Here is an 18,356-nt window from a genome sequence, read left to right as displayed (position 1 = left end):
GTAAATGACAACTCAAAACAGTCCTCATCCCTGCTGATACATGAACTAAAACTAGAATGTATGGAGTAAAATAATACTGAAATGGTAGTATTTGGTATTTTACTTTCCTGGAACCGTCTCAAGGGTTGCTGTTGGTCCCATGCTGGCGTCTCTTTTTTTCCACATGCTGTTCCTCGTTTTAGCTATTTGATAGGAGTTTCTAGTGAAGTAGTTGCCCTCACCACCACCACCACCACATACACACTCCTCTTTGGAATCATAAAACCTTTCAACCCTGCTCACTTTTATGATGGCTCTTCGTTACCATTTACCCAGCGTGGAGGCCACCGGCTTAGCCGAGCCTCTCTCCATCTCACCACAAAACAAAAAGATGCTAAAATTAGCCTAGCGGCTAGGCTAACGCAACCTCACATGGGGATCCTAACCAGAGCCCTTCCAACATGAGAGAACATACAGGCACAGGCGGGTGGTTGGCAGCCTTGTGGTGATGGCAAAGTCATGTGGAGGCCATTTTACAGGGACACGAAAGAGGGAGGGGGAAAACAATCCAACACATACACTCATGGCAATTCTGACAGTTGGGTAAACATACAGAGCTAACAGACCTAAAATGAATGGTTGTGGTGCATGTGGAGGATTTACTGTTAAACAAATGCACTATTTTCTACTCTTATAGTGCATGTCTTTTGCCAAAGTCAGGGGACCAAATATACATGAAACACAGCAAGACTACAGTATTATGTCCTCTTAAAACTCAGCTAATAGAATTATACATTTGTAAAATCATGATTCAGTTAAAATTACATACACAACTTCATTATTTTCAACAGTTCTTCCCACCACATGTCCGTTTTATTTAGAATCAGGAGTGACGGAGGTGTTACTGTTTTATTTAGTAAGACCACAGGCACTATAATCGAAATCTGCTGTTGTTGTACAAGTTAATTGTGACAGAGCAATGAATTCTGGTTATTGTAGTTTACTCGTGCTTTTTGACACCTAGGGTGTAATTAAATCTTTGATTGTTTGAAAAATAAACCCGCAAGAACCACCAGCTCCATGCATCACAGCACTCACAGCCAATGCAGCAACAATGTACTCAGCAGATTTATTTTAACACTACCAGGTACTTCGCCGTTTTTTAAATTTATTTTCTATTAACTTCCTTGTAGTTGCTTTAACATTATACTGTATGAAAAACATCACTATTCAAAATGTCAGTTATTATTCTGTAATGATGAAGACTATACCTGAAAAAGAGAAACGCTCACTCTGCCCTTATTTCTGGGGACCAATAAAGATTCTGCTCACAGATATGCAGTACGTTTCTGCTTTACAGCAAATGTAATATGTGATTCATCCACTACCTCTCCAGTATCGTAGATCCAGACTCGGCCTTCTGAGTCACCCACGGCCACCTCCTTCCCCCCGGATGACCAGCGTACCCTGTTGAGGGCCGAAGCGCCCTCAATGGTCACACTGGCAGTCGGTACCTGGAGGATAAATTAAACAAATGTTTCATTTTTTTAATCAATATTGTAAACTTATTTACATGTGAACTGGGATGTATAATTAACAACATATAGAGACAAGGAAGGGGTGAGACCTATTAGAACTCAATCCTCTTTTGGAGTCAGAGGATTACAGCAAATTGTGCACTTTGTAAATAAATAACACACAGTGCTGTTTACTGTATACTACAATAACTGCACCAATATTTGTTGTTGGTGGGTGAGCTGTTGCTCTTTTAAGTAAACAGCAGTGCTCATGTTGCACCTTCAAAAACCCTAAAACCATCTGCAGCGTTTCCATAAACTGTTCCTGACATGTGGCAGGCGAGTCTGACACATGTCACCAGTGGAGACAGAGGACTTGGCCTCATGTCGCCTCACACACCGAGCTTCTGAGTATTTAAAGCAGCGCTAACCACAGACTGACTGCCATTAGCCTGCTAGCTTCCACCGCTCCGCCCGAGTGGATCTGAACTGAGCGCTTTAAATTGGCTGTATATGTCTGTGTACGTGTGCTGGAAATGAGAACCAGGCGCTGTACTGCTCCGTTAGTGTCGTTATGTGTGTTTTTAATATGCTGCAACAATGGAAGTCTGTTTCTATTAGACGGACTGCGTATGAGTGAATGCGTGTGTTTGGGACATCCGTTTGTGTGTGTGACTGAGAAAATGTTTCTCATAAAGCACATTGTTAACCAAGTTAGGCCATTGATAATGAACTCGTCCTTCTGTGAAAAGGCCGCTATTGAGGGAACCATGGGAAAATTGTTATCTATGCTGCAGAGGGGAAGACTGACTGCTCATGATGGGATCAGTGGAGGAGAGAGGAGCGAGATTAGATGAGACAGATGATGCTGAGATGTAACAGAGTGAATTTTAGATGTGGACATTACGAAGGGGTTGCAAGAAAATGAGAAGAAGAGTGAACGGGCATTACGAGAGAGAGGGAGGAGAGCATCTGTAGAGATGCAGACTTGTATTAAGGTTGAAGGCACTGTGGGTGTTGTCTCCATGGAAACCAAGAGAAAATGAAAACGGAGGACCCTTTTATCCCAACTTTTACCTGAGTGATCAAAGGTTTGGTTCCCACTCTCATATCAGAGTTGGAATAAGGTATGCTTTTTAGACTCATGGCTTAAGATATCTTTTCACTATAATGCAGCTTTTTCTTCCTTAAATAGACAGTTAAACATTTTGGGAGATACAGTTCTTTTTTCCCGGTATGCAATTTATTGAATTTCATACTATATTATTATGTTGTATTTAATTAACCTGAATAATAAGACAACATATCCTTTACTGGCCTCAAAGGCTCTCTTCTGAAAGTAAATCTTGCCCCACAGCACTGAGGAACTCAGCCCATGGCCTCAGCTTTCTCCTTTTATTATTTCCATCTCCAGCATGGAACTGCGGACTGAGGGCTGGGACTCTCTGCTCGTGGTCTCTTTGCACATCTGTGTACTTCACTGATGGAACTGAGTGTGAGAGGCAGATGAGACGAGATGGTGGGGTCCTGAGGTTGCATGAACGTTGGACAGAGGTTGCAGGAATGTTAGCGGAATGTCTGGATGGGAGCTGGGATGAGGAACTGTCACCCAGTTTGATTTAAAGTGAGGGCTGTGGGAAACGCCCACAGGGGAATCTTGAATCGTGTGTTTGTGTGTGTGTGTGTGTGTGTGTGTGTGTGTAGGGAGGGATGTGAAGGGGGTGGTGGTGGTGGTTGGGGGGGGTGATGGGAGGGGAAAGGCTTGGGTGTTTGGTTGTGCGGTTCGGGCAAAGGCCCAGCAACAGGCCCTGAGGACACCAAACACACACACACACACACATGCATCAACACACAAAGAGATGACACAGAAAAACACACGCATAATAACCTATATTCACCCAGCAGTGCACACACACACAAACACACATACCTCAGTGTCGTTGTTGAGGTTCCACAGGTCTAAGCGGCCCATGCCATCCACGGCGGCGAAGACCGCAGGGTGTACGGGCGACCACATGACGTCGTACACATAGTCGGCGTTGTCCTCAAATGAGTACAGAGGCTTGTTGTGCTGAAAGAGAGAGGAAAAAGAGGTTATCTGTGGTAAGTATGCATGGTGTGCAAAAGCACGCAGTGTCGAGAAAAAGAAAGAGCGTTAGGGATTACAGAAGATGACACAATGGAGATGGAAAGAAAAGAGAGACAGACGGAGAAAGAGAAAAAATGGAGAGAGGGAGTGAGTGAGCGTCAGACAGAGTGGCGCTGCCTCAGCCTTGGGGCCTGTCTGGGTGCAGAGCCTAATTAAAAAGCCTAGCACATTCACACAGCACCATAAAACCGCTGGGAGAGATGAAAGGGAGGGCCCCTCCACAAGGTGTACTGTAACCTCAGCACAACAGCTGTCTGGGTGCGAGAGAGGGAGAGATGGGAGGAAAAGGAGCAGTGGACAAGATCAACAAGATAATCATCTTTTAACAAAAGTTATTTAAGAATTGTTTCCAAGAAATGTACTGAAAATAAAACTTGTCAGTGCTCTCTGGGGACTCTCTGTTTCTAAATTGTCTAAAACACATCGTCAGCATTCCTTTTTTGCATTTTCTTGTTAGTTATCGACCACAATACACACGGACATCTGTGATGAGCTAACATCTGATGACGATATCGATCTTGCCTGTTTATCGGTGTGTTTCTGAAGTTATGGAGCAGGATGACGAAAAGAAAATCCTCGGAAGTAGTTTCAATTATTTCACTGGCTAATTCTTTAGACAGTTTAGGTTATGGTCAGACATTAGGGAGTAAAGGTCTTTTGAAGTGTACTACATTAGTGTGCACATTATCGTAGAAATGAAGCTTTTGCGCCACCACCCTCCCTTATTGTGTGTGGGATTTGTTTTCTTCTCGAAACTTTGAACTTGTGTCACACTGACTTCTGAGGCTACTGTTGTGCTGCAATTAAAGATGCAGGATAAATCAAATGTGTGTGGGAATAATACAAATATGACTGTGTGTGTGTGTGTGTGTGTGTGTGTGTGTGTGTGTGTGTGTGTGTGCGCCCATCTCTCAGAGCGGCTGTTAGGATTCCAGAGGCTCACAAACTGCATTCCTGACAGGTAGAGAGGGAGGGCTGGAAGAGAGGAGACAGGTTGGCTGGAAGAGCAAATGAAGGAATGTAGCGTCTCTCTCTCTCTCTCTCTCTCTCTCATTCCTTCTCTTTCTCTTCATCACCTTTACTCTTTCACTCCACAGTTGTTCTGAGTTGTGAGACCTGCAGACGGACAGCAGTGCACACTCAAACACACACACACACACACACACACACACACACACACACACACAAACACAAACACAAACACAAACACAAACAAACAGAGCTGAGCCAATTTCAAGCCTCGATTGAACCTGTTTTCCAGCCGGCGGGTGACAGCAGAGGTCATTTTTCTCCATCTCACAGCTTCAGAATTCGATCAGCTCAGCGATTCCTGTTTATGTTCTCTATCTTTTTTTAGTTTTTGTCCCCTTTTTACTTTGTAACCACACTCTTTTAATCACCCTCTTGTTTCTTTTATTTCACATTACCAAAATGTATTTCAAATGTAATTTCATTGTGATAATCTGCCAGCTGAATAATTCCTCTTAATCTGTGTTCATCTTGTTAATGAAAACTATTACTAAACATGTTTGTCAATGATCTTTTTCCATAATCAAGACAAGACGATGACCAGGCAGCAGAGAAGTCATTAAACACTTACTGTGAGCACTTACTGTGACACACGACTAAGACTTAAAGAAATAACTGACAATATGACATCACATTAGAAATGACATGAATAAAGTCCGGTTGTATGTAAACTACTATTTTACTGTAAGATGTCCGCAGTCTACCTATCTTAAATAAGGTGATTTGGGTAAATAATCTGCAGCAACAGAAGCTTTAAACTAATCTTAAAATGAAGCTTAATCCTTGTGGCGCCGCTCGTGATGTAACTGGTTGTCATTATCTTTCCTGTGCGGAGAAGCTGGGGAGCTTGTGGCACGTTTAAACTAGAAAACTATTCCTGAAACACTGAATACTGATAGTTAACGTCACAGTGCAACGCCACGTGTTGCACTGGAGAGATGTAAGTTCAGTTAAGCATTTAATACTTGAGATATTGATGCTAAAATATGCGTCAGCTTCTGATCTTGCTATAAAAATCTTGTAAAATCCCAAATAAATGATACAACCTATAAATGACTTTTCAGGCCTACAACCAACACTTAAGCATTTGCTGTCTCACATTCATTTTCAGCACAAACACACTCGTTAAGAATCACATGACCCGACTGTGACGTAGGCCTTTAATTAACTTCTTTAGAGAGAACGATTATACTCCATCCAATCACTTAGTAGATGCTGGTTTTGGGGTCAAGAGAAAGCAAGACTGTTCAAGTTATGCACAATCGTAAACCCACCCCCAGCTGTCGTGACGTTTTCACACTCTGACCGACTCCAAATGTTTTCACTAACCACAATATTTGCACCGCCGAGTGTAAAAACATCAGCATACTTCTGTGCGACGGCCTATTTGAACTGCGAGGGCAAACGTGAACGCAAAGAGAATTCACTGCAAATATACGTGTCTGTGTGTTGCAACAGTTGGGTTGAAGGCAAACCTCAGGGGGATTTTAGGTAAGCAAAGGCATCTTGCTTAAAGTGCATGTGAGGCATGTGTGGTGTGTATATATTTGCGCGCACACACACACACACACACACACACTCATATACACACACAGTCAGGTATTCCGCCTGCCCACACACAAATATCGGTTATGTGGGATAAGAGACAGACACACATTCCTGCGGTACCCCTCAAAGGAAAGGGAATTCCCAAATCCTGAAAAAGAACACACTCTTCTGATGAAAATCCGCAGAAATGTTTTAATATGTGTCACGGGACCCGTCACACAAGACTTCTGGACTAGCTGCATGCAAAACATGAGCTAAAACTCATCAGAGTGCTTTACTGCCTGTCACAGTCAAGTATGAAAGCTGTAACTGGATCTCGCATGAAGCTGAAGGTATTATGCAATATGCATTATGTATTTTCCTCACGTTGAACAGGTCTCTCTTTGATTTTTGGCTGTGTTTGCGGTTTGACGCCCTGCTCATGTTGATCCCTCTGTCCTCCAATGTTAGCATCACTTCCATTATTAACCGTGATTTTTTTTTTTGTCTTTAAAATGCCTCCTGGCACTTTCCCCCTCACTCTCTCCCACTGACTCTTCTATCTGTTTTCCTCTCTCTCACTCTTTCCTTTCCTTCCTTCTTTCTGTGTCTACATCCCCTGTACAAAGTTCTGGTATTGGATATTGCTATCCCGTTACCTTTTGTCCTCTCCACATAAGACGAACTCCATTCTTAACTTCCTACCTTCTTCAATATTCCACTTTCTTCTTCTCACAGATTCTTCATTTTACGATGAATAATCTCAGTTTATAATCTTGAATTTCCTCTCTTCTGCAGTATGTCAAATGTGCCTGAGTGCACTCCCCTGCATGTCAGCATCATCACAAAAGTGTCCTTGAATCTATTAGCTAAGATTTCTATTCTCCAACACTCATTTTGACAGAAACAGTAACAGTTTTTTTGTTTTTTTTTACTGCCGCTGAACTTCTGCCAAATGGCATTCATCACAGCGGTTTGAAAGGAGAACAAATGCCCCGAGTGGACGAGGTCACTCAAACACCAGCGAGAGGAGGAGCGTCTACCTTTAGAGTGTGTCTGTGTTGGACTCACTGAGTGCACCTCGGGGAATTTAACTCCCTGAGGTGCACAAAGATCTGTGCAGACCGCCCGACGTGAGAAGCTGATCTGATTCACCTACTGTTCTGAATGAGCGCCGTGTGCAATTCTTTTAAACAATAATCAAAAGCTGCTGTTAAATAAAGTGAATGAGGTTGTGTATATGTCACGATATAGCTTCTGGTTATTCAATAATCAAATCTTCCATATGAAAAAATGACATGGTTTTGTACACTCGTGTGTGAATTAAATACTTGACAACTGAAAAGTATTTTCTCAATTTAATATGATTTTTAGTGCAGAATAATTCTATTTTCTGAGAAATTTGAGTTAGTATGTGTTTATTATTATCATTAATTTAGACGACATAAGTGTATCACGGTATCTTGATGTACGATTACATCCCGATATGATTCCACTGAAAGATGATACATTGAATTATCTCCCAGCCTTATGTTTTGCTCTCTGTTAGACCTCACAGCCGTTTACCTTCCACTGAGGTTGTGAAGACATCCAGACCACTTCTGCAGTACTGACTGTTCACCTGTTCTGTGACATCTATAAACCTACAGCATCGTAGATCTTACTGAAGGCAGCGCACAGATTCGGAGGAAAATTCACGTCAAAATAATCAGTATCAATATCATAAAAGCTTTGTCTGACTGACTCTGATGAATGAATAGGGGATTTACAACACTGCCACACCACAGACCCTAATTGCGTCACTCTACTGTTCTATAATGAAGCGAACCAATACAACTAATCCAACTCCCGAGCAGGAGACGGACAGTTTCTTACCTATAGTACTCAGCTTCCCCCCCACTCACTAGTTTATTCTTGCTCTCAAATCCCTCTCACACATATTTTCCCTCCACAAGAGTCCACAATCAACCCCCTACACATCCTCTATCTCTCTTTCTCTCTCTCTTCCTCTCTTGCACACACACACACACACAAAAACACACACACGGCATACCTTGGTGCTCCAGAGTTTGACGGTCCAGTCGAAGGAGGATGTGATGAAGAGGTGGGAAAAGTCTACGGTGCCCACTGCGCTGTGGCAGCTGACGCCCGTCACCGGCCCCTGGTGGCCCTCGAACATCTCACAGATACCCGCCTTGCTGCGGAGTGAAGACAAAGATGAGACGTTCATAACCCCAATATTCAGCTCTGCAGTGTTTTAGTGGTCTTTACTTGAATAAATGCAAAGCAGTGAAGGGGTTTGTGTCTGCCTGGAATTAATTTACAGATTCATTTTTGATGAAAAATGAATCAATTCATAAATCGATGGGAAAATCACGTTTTTTTTTTATAATTCTAATATTACTTTTAATTTTTTTTTCTCAGTTTCATTTGCTTCATCTACCTTCTAAATGTAGATTTTTTGCGAAATTATTTTAGTGATTGTGATGATGTAATTCTCGATCATCCAAGAGAACAAATTAACACACCGGTCCAAACATATTTGAGTGATCCAGCAAAGAATGGCCTGTGATGTTTTCTCCATGTGTGTGTGTGTGTGTGTGTGTGTCCACCAACCTGCCATGTCTGGATGCAGTGTACACAGTGCCCTCCTCACTCCCAACCACATAGTTGTTAACATCTCCCGTGGGAAAAGCCATGCCTGTCACCGCCACGGGTTTGGATTTATTGTACACCAGTTCCATGGTCTCCTACAGTACAAACACACACACACACACACACATACACACACACACACACAGGAGGAAGAACTAATGTGAGCCTATATACAGTACGCACATTCAAAGACACAAACATGTAAATACACATTCATCAACAGTTATAGAAAGTACATGTGGAATACCAGATGCTTCAACACTAAAACTGAAATCAGTTCAGTGTGTTAGGTGATGAGTGTGTTGTGTACCTGTGGCTGGGAAAGCATGTCCAGACTCCAGGAGCACATCCTGCCGTCTGTAGACACAGTGATCAGGTTGTTGGCATTCTGTGTGCCGACCACGTTCACGCAGTACACTGGGTGCTACACACACACACACACACACAAAGATAAAGACACATGGCACATAAATGAGATGGGGGAGGATGCACACTTGCAAAATAGAGCAGATAATGCCCCGTGCTTTCAGTATCGCGTAACTTAACTCAACTTGTAACATGGTACATGGTACAACTACAACCCCCTCTAAAGTGCTTGTTATTCTGATGCATATTATGGTCACAATCATAAATTCTTATTAGTCTCATTGATTGGCGGCATTCAATATTTCAGCACATTTGTCATTTAATATAATAAATATTTGGGTCATTCCTAACTCCATGAGCCTGAAATGATAATGTGATTTTACCCTTAAACACATGAGATACTTTGTACAGATGCAGCATGCTCACATGCCAGTGTGCAGTCGTCCCTTACGACAGGAGTGTGTGAAACCATTATGTCATTACTGGGCAGTAATTGATTTGTGTACTGGGCAGCACAAAGAATCCATTCAGCAATCAGCACCATGCTAGCTGGCTGGACTGAAGAGGACGGGAGCGAAGGCCTCACATTTTGGAGTTTAAACCTCGAGCAAGGGTGTCGTGTAGCAGTGTGTGTGTGTGTGTGTCTTCTGTAGCCTTGATTATAAACGGCCTCGGGTCTTAAGATATTGCTAGTGTATACTGGTCAGTAATTTGTCGAGGGTCAGTGAGTTCATGAGCTTCTAAACTGTGCTGTCCTTTTCATTATGTCTAGAATTTGACTGCACCAGTCAAGTGTGTGTGTGTGTGTGTATGTGTGTGTGTGTGTGTGTGTGTGTTTCTAATATGAAAATTATCAGTGTCAAAGCTGCAGTGTTATCATGTAAAATGTAAAGCTTCAGTAATGTGAATATACATAAATATACATCAGGATGTTTATGACGCATTTTAAAATAATGTTCCTATTTTCATTATTGTTTTACGTAACTAATTAAAATGGAGCTTTTCATTTAGGTCAGAGCTTATTTCACCTGGTCTGCAACAAACTTCTTTTTTCATTATTGACTGAAAATCTTTCATCATTTTTCAAACTGGAGCTAGCCAAATAATTGGCATTTTTGCTTCATAAACTAATTAATTGATTAACTGATTCAAAAATGTGATAATTTTCTCTCAATCAACAAACCATCAAATCATTTCAGCCATGAAACAAAACCACAGCATGTAAAAAAAGTAAGAAAGAGCTTGAAAACCAAGGCACAGATTTTTGTATGTTTTGTTTTTTCTAAATGTGTCAAAACTGAAATAAATCCGCGATGCCTAACTCTACCAGTGTTTAGATTCACAGTGTGTTGTGCTGGACTGTATGTCTTACAGTGTGAGCAGCAGCAGACAGAGGAGTCCGCTGCACGGGGGTCCGACGGTGGCTGCGGTTGTCCCACAGGACGATTTGTCCCGAGTAAGTCCCCCCCACGACCAGGTTGGGATGAAACTTGGCGAAGCCCACAGACACTACGGGAGACTGAGGAAAGAGGAGGGGAGAGGATGAGATAACAGAATCACTGCGTATTATTCTGGTGTTGTATTTTACTTATGAACTGACAGAGCAAGGAACACGGTGATGATTGAAATGGTTCAGTCAGATGAAATGTGCAGATAAAACAGCAGACAGCGAGAAAACAGCTAAAACAAAGAACGATATGAAGCGAAAAGCGGTAACGCTAGACGGAGCACGAGTTGATCAAGGCATCGTGATGGGTGGCAGACATCGGGAGATAGACGGAGAGGGAGATGATGAGTTTGGCTACGGTGAAGGTCCGCTGAGGAGAGGAGAGAGGGGTGACGCTGGGGCGGAGACCAGACAAAGAGGGGAATTGTAGTCCTCTTCCCCCAGCCGTTTCACATTACAGCATCAAAACCCCAGCAGCCACTGGAGCGCTCACTGTAGCCTCCATCATGACAAGCGCACCCTTGAACTCCCTCCCTCCCCAATGGCGTGTTTATTGAGTCTTGGTTCCTCTTCACTGATCGTCCCATAAGGGCTTCCCTCACCCAGAACCGCTGAAGCGTCCGCGCTGTGGAGTTATGAGAAAATGTTTCAGCATTGTATCGCTACAGGAGGGTAAAGTGGTGTTATGCATTGTCAAACTCACCCCTCCCTCCATCCATTTATCCATCCATCCACTTAGTAAAGCTGCATAATCCTAATTTACCGGCAAGACCCGGCCAAGAGAGCATTAAACAAGAAGCTCACAGACGCACATCACAATTTAAAACCCTGAAACTATAACACACAGGGTGAATCTCGCAAAAGCATTGTTGCCCCATGCGGTCGTAGATTTTGTCGGAAGACCATCGTTGACAGTTTTAGTGTTCCAGTAAACGGTATGTCAGACGTTTTGTTGTTGAACGACAGCTGTGAGACGCTGTTTGGAGGCAAAGATTAATTATCAGAAATGAATCCCAAATGAATCACTGTATTAGCGTTAACAAGGGAATGTTAGCAAAGATTTATGTGAATACATTGACAGTAAAGTATTCATTATCCTATGTTACAAATGGTTGGTGGCCTAAAACCTAGTGATACTACTACCTTGAACTGGTGGTTTAATAATAGACAATTAGTGATTGTTATGATTTTAAGAATTCAAATAAAAGGAAATTCATATTTGATTAAGTTAATGAACACGTTAGTCTATTCCAGGAAACTCTAATGGCTTACATGAATCCCTTCATACGAATGAGCCCCTTCAAAAACAAACTGACATCGGCCAATTAGATACAAAGTGTTAGTGAACAAACATTGCAGTACATTTAGAAACTGCTGAGGCTGCAGGATGCCAATTGTCTAACCGAGGCATCGTTAATGTCAAATCTGTTTTTCCGTCACATGCTTTAGGCACAAGGCACCAATGTGCCAATATTAAATGTGGTCATCATGGCGGTCCAGTTAGTTGATAGGCAGGAAATCTAACAATGGCAGTTCATGTTTAGGACATTACATTATTCTTGTTTCATTTCTCTCCCTTATGCTCCCCTCTCTCTCTCTCTGTCCCTGCCACCACACCATGTGCGAAGCGGCCAACTCCAAACCCCAGTTCGTTTTGAAAGGAGACTGGAAAACAAACCAGAGGGAAAGAAAACACTGCACACTCTTTCACTCTCCTTTTTTGTTTCTTCTGAGGACTCCAGGCAAGTCGCTTCAGATGTCATGGCTCAAAATAAACTGAACTTTGGTGGAAAAAATAAAGTCCCTCTTCAGCTGGGAAGGAGGCACTCTACGGAAAAGTTTATTTACACGGTTAAGTAAAAAGGGATCAGGAATTTTGGTCTTTTAGCACGTATTAACACACAGGATTTGATGGCCATAAGGTATTATTCACATTACAGATTGTGTAAGTTGCTTTGCCAGATTTATTCTATGTGTAATATGTGCAGTAAAAGCACCAACAATTGCATTCAAATAATGTCCAAAACATAAATAACTGTCTAAAGACGTTAGGAGGAGTAGACAAGCAGAACTGCAACTGTACCCTTTTTTTCAAAATATATTTGGACAATTCAAGAAAAATATTCCTAACCTGGCAAACAGCGTGTGTATGGAAACCAAAAGTAAAAAAAGAAGGTTTTTAACAGTAAAACTACTTCAGGCCAAATGTCAAGACGAGTGCTCTCATACTCAAATACACGAGGATGTGTCTGCCTCCAACTTGATAACTTTCTTTAAATATCCAAGAGTTTTGGGTTGACCTTTACACTCTGTGGGCTGCTGTCTGCCCCCCCCCCCCTCCATCAGTGGGCTAATGAACCCAGGTCCTGTCCTCTCTGTCATCTCTGCACATAAACACACACATTCACTTTATACACACGCACAAGTTTCCATCACCACAACCATTGATTGATCAGTCTTCAAAAAGAAGATGATCTCTTCACGATATTCAGCCTCTGGGGGAGCAGAGTGAAGGGAACATAAACAATATTTAAAAAGCAAAATGTTTCTTGATTCTGAACTCTTAAAAAAATAAATAAAATAAGATTGCTACCACTTTCACATGTGTTCATCAGCTTAGCTTAAAGTTTCTCCCTGTCACTAGTCTTTATGCTAAGCTAAATTAAGCGAAGCTATGCTGCTCGATGCATTTCACAAAAACGTCAAACTATTTCTGTCTTTTTCCTCCATCATCACTTACTCTGTTAAAGCTTCTTTATGCATAAAGAGATAGAAACCATAGGACTGCTATAAAAGTGCCATTTCTAATTTGAATTGTATATATATATATTAGTCTATGTTGTACTCCAGATTGTTCCAATTTAACAGTATACTACCTCAAATATATTAATACCGTATCTTTGAACTCACTACAGAGACCTTCCTCTCTTTGATCTTTCTAGGAAAGATGAATATGACCCTATTTTTTCACTATTAACACCATCAAAAATTTGAAAATAAACAAATTCACAAGCATATACAGACCCAAATAGAAAACATCCCTGCTCTCTTCTCTTTCTTGTCATTCTTCCACCGGTTATCACGCTAAATAAACATCCCAACCCCACATGAGTAATGACAAAGAGAAACCAAATCAAATCAAGAGCCCCCTCTATTCGCTCCATATGTTAGTGTAACTCCTAAGCCCTATCAGTGTCCCCATCTTAAGAGGAAAAATCCTGACTAAACTCTGAATCCACTCTTTAAGAAACCACACGTTATGCCATCATTCCCCTCGTGTACTGTCAGGCTTAGTGAAAGAGCTACTGAAAATTATCCTGGCTTTGTCCCGGTAGTGCACTTTGAGGCGCCTGCCAGCAGCGAGGTTGGACTTAACATAAAAGCCATTCTCCCTAAATGCTTCTAATCAAAATGTCACATCAGCACATGTGTTTTGGAGTTCTATGCCTTTTAAACTTACTGTATGAAATAAGATCAATTTGTCCTGCGCTATAAGGAAGTTTATGATTTAAGCTCAAGGGGAATTGGTTGACACTCTAAAGCGGATTCTAAATTTTAATGTCATGTAGGGAATTAATGACTGAGTTTAGGGCTGAATTATGGAGTGCTGGGTTATGTTTTGGTTGGATTTCTGTCTCTCGGTTAAATTTGTATTCATTGACGAGGCTTTGCCATCAAAGACTCAAATTATTTTGCAAACACGACTGAAAAGCTAATATTCTGAATTAAAGATAAAGTTTGGCATTTTGAGAAATACTCCCTTCCTGAGAGATAAATGAGGAAATGCATGCCACTCTCACGTCTGTGCGATAAATAGGGCGGTGCAGGAAGGAGTCCCAAACCGTAGCTTCATACTTAGCATATAAACCTTGAGAGTAGCATCAATCTTCTCATCTAACTCTTGAATAAGCATATTTTCCCCAAATCTCAAACTTTTCCCTTCAAATCCAACACAACCACACTCCTTCTCTCCCCTGCAGCTCCTCTTCATTTCCGATTGATAGGTTTGGACATATCAGTCACACGAGCACCACATCTGTCTAAATAACACCTCAACAACTCTCGTGTCAACAATGCTCACGCATATCAGGGCTGACTTGAAGTTGATACCGAGCCTGACATTTCATTTCCAAAACGCAGAGTGGCTCCGTGGATGGTTCTCATCTGACATGCAGCGCGGGTCAGACACCTGCCAAGTCATCTCCTGCCAGCCCAGACGGAGGGGATGTGGGGAGTGACAGCTCCCGGAAGAAAAAGCAGCGGAGAGAGTCACTTCGGTATATTAGGCCCCAGATAAATTGTGGAAGTTTTACAGGGAGACACTCTTGCAGTCAGAACAGTGGGTTTCATTTCTTTCCCCGGGCAAGGTCTGCTATGTGTTTGTGTGTGTGTGTGTGTGTGTGCAAGAGGGAGAAACTCAAACACACAAAGTATCATCTACCACATCTCACATAGGCTCACAAGGCTAAGTGCTTCTGGCAGCCCTCATTATATTGATGGGAAGTGTTCTGTAGAGTATAATACACACATGGTAGGCACTGATGAAAGATGGCACCCAGCAAGGGATTAGGGTGGTTCGAAGGAATGACAGAAAGAGAAAGAAAGCTGGAGAGAGGCGAACACTCCCTCCTTTGTTGCCTCCTCCTCTCTTTTCGTTCTTTCCTCGGGCAACAAACTGTTGCTTAAGTCGGCTTGGGAAGGCAGAAATGGAGTAAGAGGGCTATGGTGAGAAGAAAGAGGGAGGTGGGGGGCTGACAGTGCACGCCAGACAGTATATCCTCCAAAGTAGATCCATGCATCCCCCCCCCCCCTGCTCACCACACTCATCTGTTTTCCACTCTGCCTTATCAGGACCAGATGGATGCGACTGTCTTCCCTTGCATCCCCTTGCTTCTCAACTCCCCCCCCTCCTCTCAACCACCTTTCTCCTCCCTTTCTCCCCCTGGCTTCACTCGTTTATGACACCCCACGGATTTTGTCACTCTGTGGTTTCTGGCAAAGAGAGAGAAATACCATGTCGAGTCTCAATTTCAGCAGGCATAGAATGAGGGTTTTGACGGAGCACAAGCATGAGGAGGAGGCTCCGGGAAGACAAACAGGCCTTTCTCTGCCTCCTAGACCTCCATTCCCTTTATTTTCTATATCTTGTTTGTTTGCTTGTCTCATTGTTTCACTTTTGCTGGTTTGTGGCTTTAATGGTGGATTTGTGTTATAGATATAATGATTGTTCGACTCAACCCGACAGTAATCTGTTCTATTCTGATGTTGAGTTCTTCCTCAGGTCAGTTTTCAAAACACATTTATATCAATCGCTATGTTAGCACACCCACCAAACTTCTCGATATTAGAGTCAATACTAGATCAAAGATTCTGTACTGACACCAAAACAATACTTCTTTTAATACCTGGATGTGCTTATTAGCTTTCTTGCTGGCCACCTCACAAAGACGATACCAGAAGCGACCTGGATTAAATAGTCCAGCACATAAAATAGCTCCAATAAAACCACAACGTGTTGTTCTTACACTGCAGTTTTTGTACAAATTTAACAAACAAGATATGTCTTAATTAAGAGCTTCAGAGGAGCTGGTAGGAGGATTTTGGTTAGCTGTTTCCCCGTTTCCAGGTCTTTAGCTTAGCTAAGCTAACCGGGTATAATTCACATTTTCCCTAAAACATTGAACTCTTCATTTAACTCTTTTGTCATTTACAAAATATGCCAAACTGCCGAATGCACCAGTATTAAATAAAGAACCGTGGCTACATGAAATGAAAATGTCCCCTGATTTAGATCAGAAACCAAAGAATTTGACCAAGAATAAATGCCAAATTTTGATTCTTAACAATAATTGGGTTCGATGCCCAGAATCTGAGTTCTTCTTTCATAATGAGCAACATACACTCGAAAGACGGACTGCTTTTAATTTTATCCTTCAATACCAATAAAGCCACCTCCGATCAGCAGAGCCAAAGTTGTAAAAAATAATCAAATTTACCGCAAAATTCAACAATAAATTATTTTTGCCAGTAGAAGCTACATCTGTGTAGTCTGCTGCAAATTACATGTCAGTCGCACAGCCTTAACCCATCAGTGAGCATTTACAGGACTGCTTCATCCATTATTATCACACGGGTTCCCACTTAGATATCTGTGAATAATGTTGTTGGACTGTTCTTTCTTTCTAAAAATGCTCTACCCTCGCCCTCCCTCCCACTCTGCTTCTCTTACTCAACCTTTCTGGAAGTGTCAAAGGTCTAGGGACCGACACAAGGCAGCAAGATATTAATAACAAAATATGACTGAGTCCAATGGGATTTGACAGTAGCGGCGGGGGTTGTTACAGGGAGGCGTGTGGTTTGGGGGGGTTCAGCAGAGGTTTTAAGTCAAACGGGCCCTTTAATGTGGTGTGACTTTGCCCACTTGAGAGGCTGGTGTGAAGTTACAAGATTGGACCCAACTGGGATGGGGCGATGATGGATCCAACTGCTGAGACGTCCGTGATGAGGGGAGACACGCTCAACTGGTACCAGAATCCACAGCAACGGCAGCCCCTTTCCTAAAGTACAAACCCAACCCACACACTGATGGATCACACACTTCCCCCACTATACTACAGATCAATGGCTCCGAAAGTGGGGTCATGAAACTGCCACGGGTCCTCAAGGGGATTGTAGAGAGGACCCCTTAGTGTACTGTGATACTGTTTGATTTCAGATATAGTTTATTCACCGTCTAGAATTAGAGTTAGAGGACCATGATATACTTAATTTGTTAAGTGAAATTGGTAATAATAAAATAGTTTAACATAAACCACTTATAACTATAAATGGACTCGCTAAATCTGCAGTGAAATTATTCTTAAATTTATATTCACTTAATATTTTACTTTTCATCCCAACAGCCAAAAAAATGAAAAGTCATTATCAGCATTACATGCAGCTGAAAGCCACAGTATTCACGTGAATGGCTGTGATTAAGAAGTGTAAGGTTATTTACCCTACCTTAAATATAAGAGCTTAAAGGCAGCAAAGCAGCAAAAACAGAAGGAAATGGAACATTGAATGCATAACTGTCAGATTTGTTCAGTCCACAAGGGAACAACATTTGTCATCCCAGGACCTGTCTGTCTAACTGTTGCATTCGTCAGAATGCAGTTTTACAACACTGCTGCATTGTGCCAAAAATGTTAGTGCACAATTCCCAGATTGCAATTGCCTAAAGTAGACACACTGAGACTCCTCCCAAAATGAAACCAACACCATATTTTCAATGTTTTACTTTGCACCACGTGAGTTTTTATGACTTTTTTTTTTGTGAATAATCTGAAGCAAAATACAGCTCCAAAAAATCCATCCGCAAAAACACTGGAAATAGCTGACCTCATCGGAAAAAACATCCCTGAATAAAAGGTTTATTTTTTTTAAAAGAACAGTGTTTTTTTTTTTGCTAAGACCATTCACCAAACTGTACACAGCCAGGCAAGAAATGTAGAAGCTTGACCTCACCAAAACCCCATCTGAAACATGAAGCCTTCTATAAGCCATAGCCTTATACAATACAGCCCCTGCTGAACCAGACCTCAACCACAAAACCCCAACCCTCCAATACCGACCCAGCACTGTCATTCATTTGTATACTCCACACACACACACACACACACACACACACACACACACACACACACAC

General features: G+C 42.0%; 1 protein-coding gene across 12 annotated transcripts in view; it reads right to left on the bottom strand.

Annotated features, from left to right (window-relative positions):
* Positions 1–18,356, bottom strand: part of dync1i1a (dynein cytoplasmic 1 intermediate chain 1a) — a 53,076-nt gene that overhangs the window by 3,143 nt on the left and 31,577 nt on the right. For all 12 annotated transcript variants that reach the window (XM_031853740.1, XM_031853741.1, XM_031853744.1 and 9 more), the window contains 6 exons: positions 10,595–10,741; positions 9,167–9,280; positions 8,818–8,951; positions 8,255–8,399; positions 3,427–3,567; positions 1,368–1,493 (listed from right to left, as the gene is read on the bottom strand). In XM_031853740.1, coding sequence (XP_031709600.1) covers positions 1,368–1,493; positions 3,427–3,567; positions 8,255–8,399; positions 8,818–8,951; positions 9,167–9,280; positions 10,595–10,741 — 807 coding nt within the window. The remainder of the gene's footprint in view (positions 1–1,367; positions 1,494–3,426; positions 3,568–8,254; positions 8,400–8,817; positions 8,952–9,166; positions 9,281–10,594; positions 10,742–18,356) is intronic.

Source organism: Anarrhichthys ocellatus, unplaced genomic scaffold (genome assembly GCF_004355925.1).
Source record: "Anarrhichthys ocellatus isolate YVR2014 unplaced genomic scaffold, GSC_Weel_1.0 scaffold14, whole genome shotgun sequence".
NCBI classification, from domain to species: domain Eukaryota; kingdom Metazoa; phylum Chordata; class Actinopteri; order Perciformes; family Anarhichadidae; genus Anarrhichthys; species Anarrhichthys ocellatus.
Note: the sequence above shows the minus strand (reverse complement) of the source record. Positions and strands in the feature narration are given on the sequence as shown.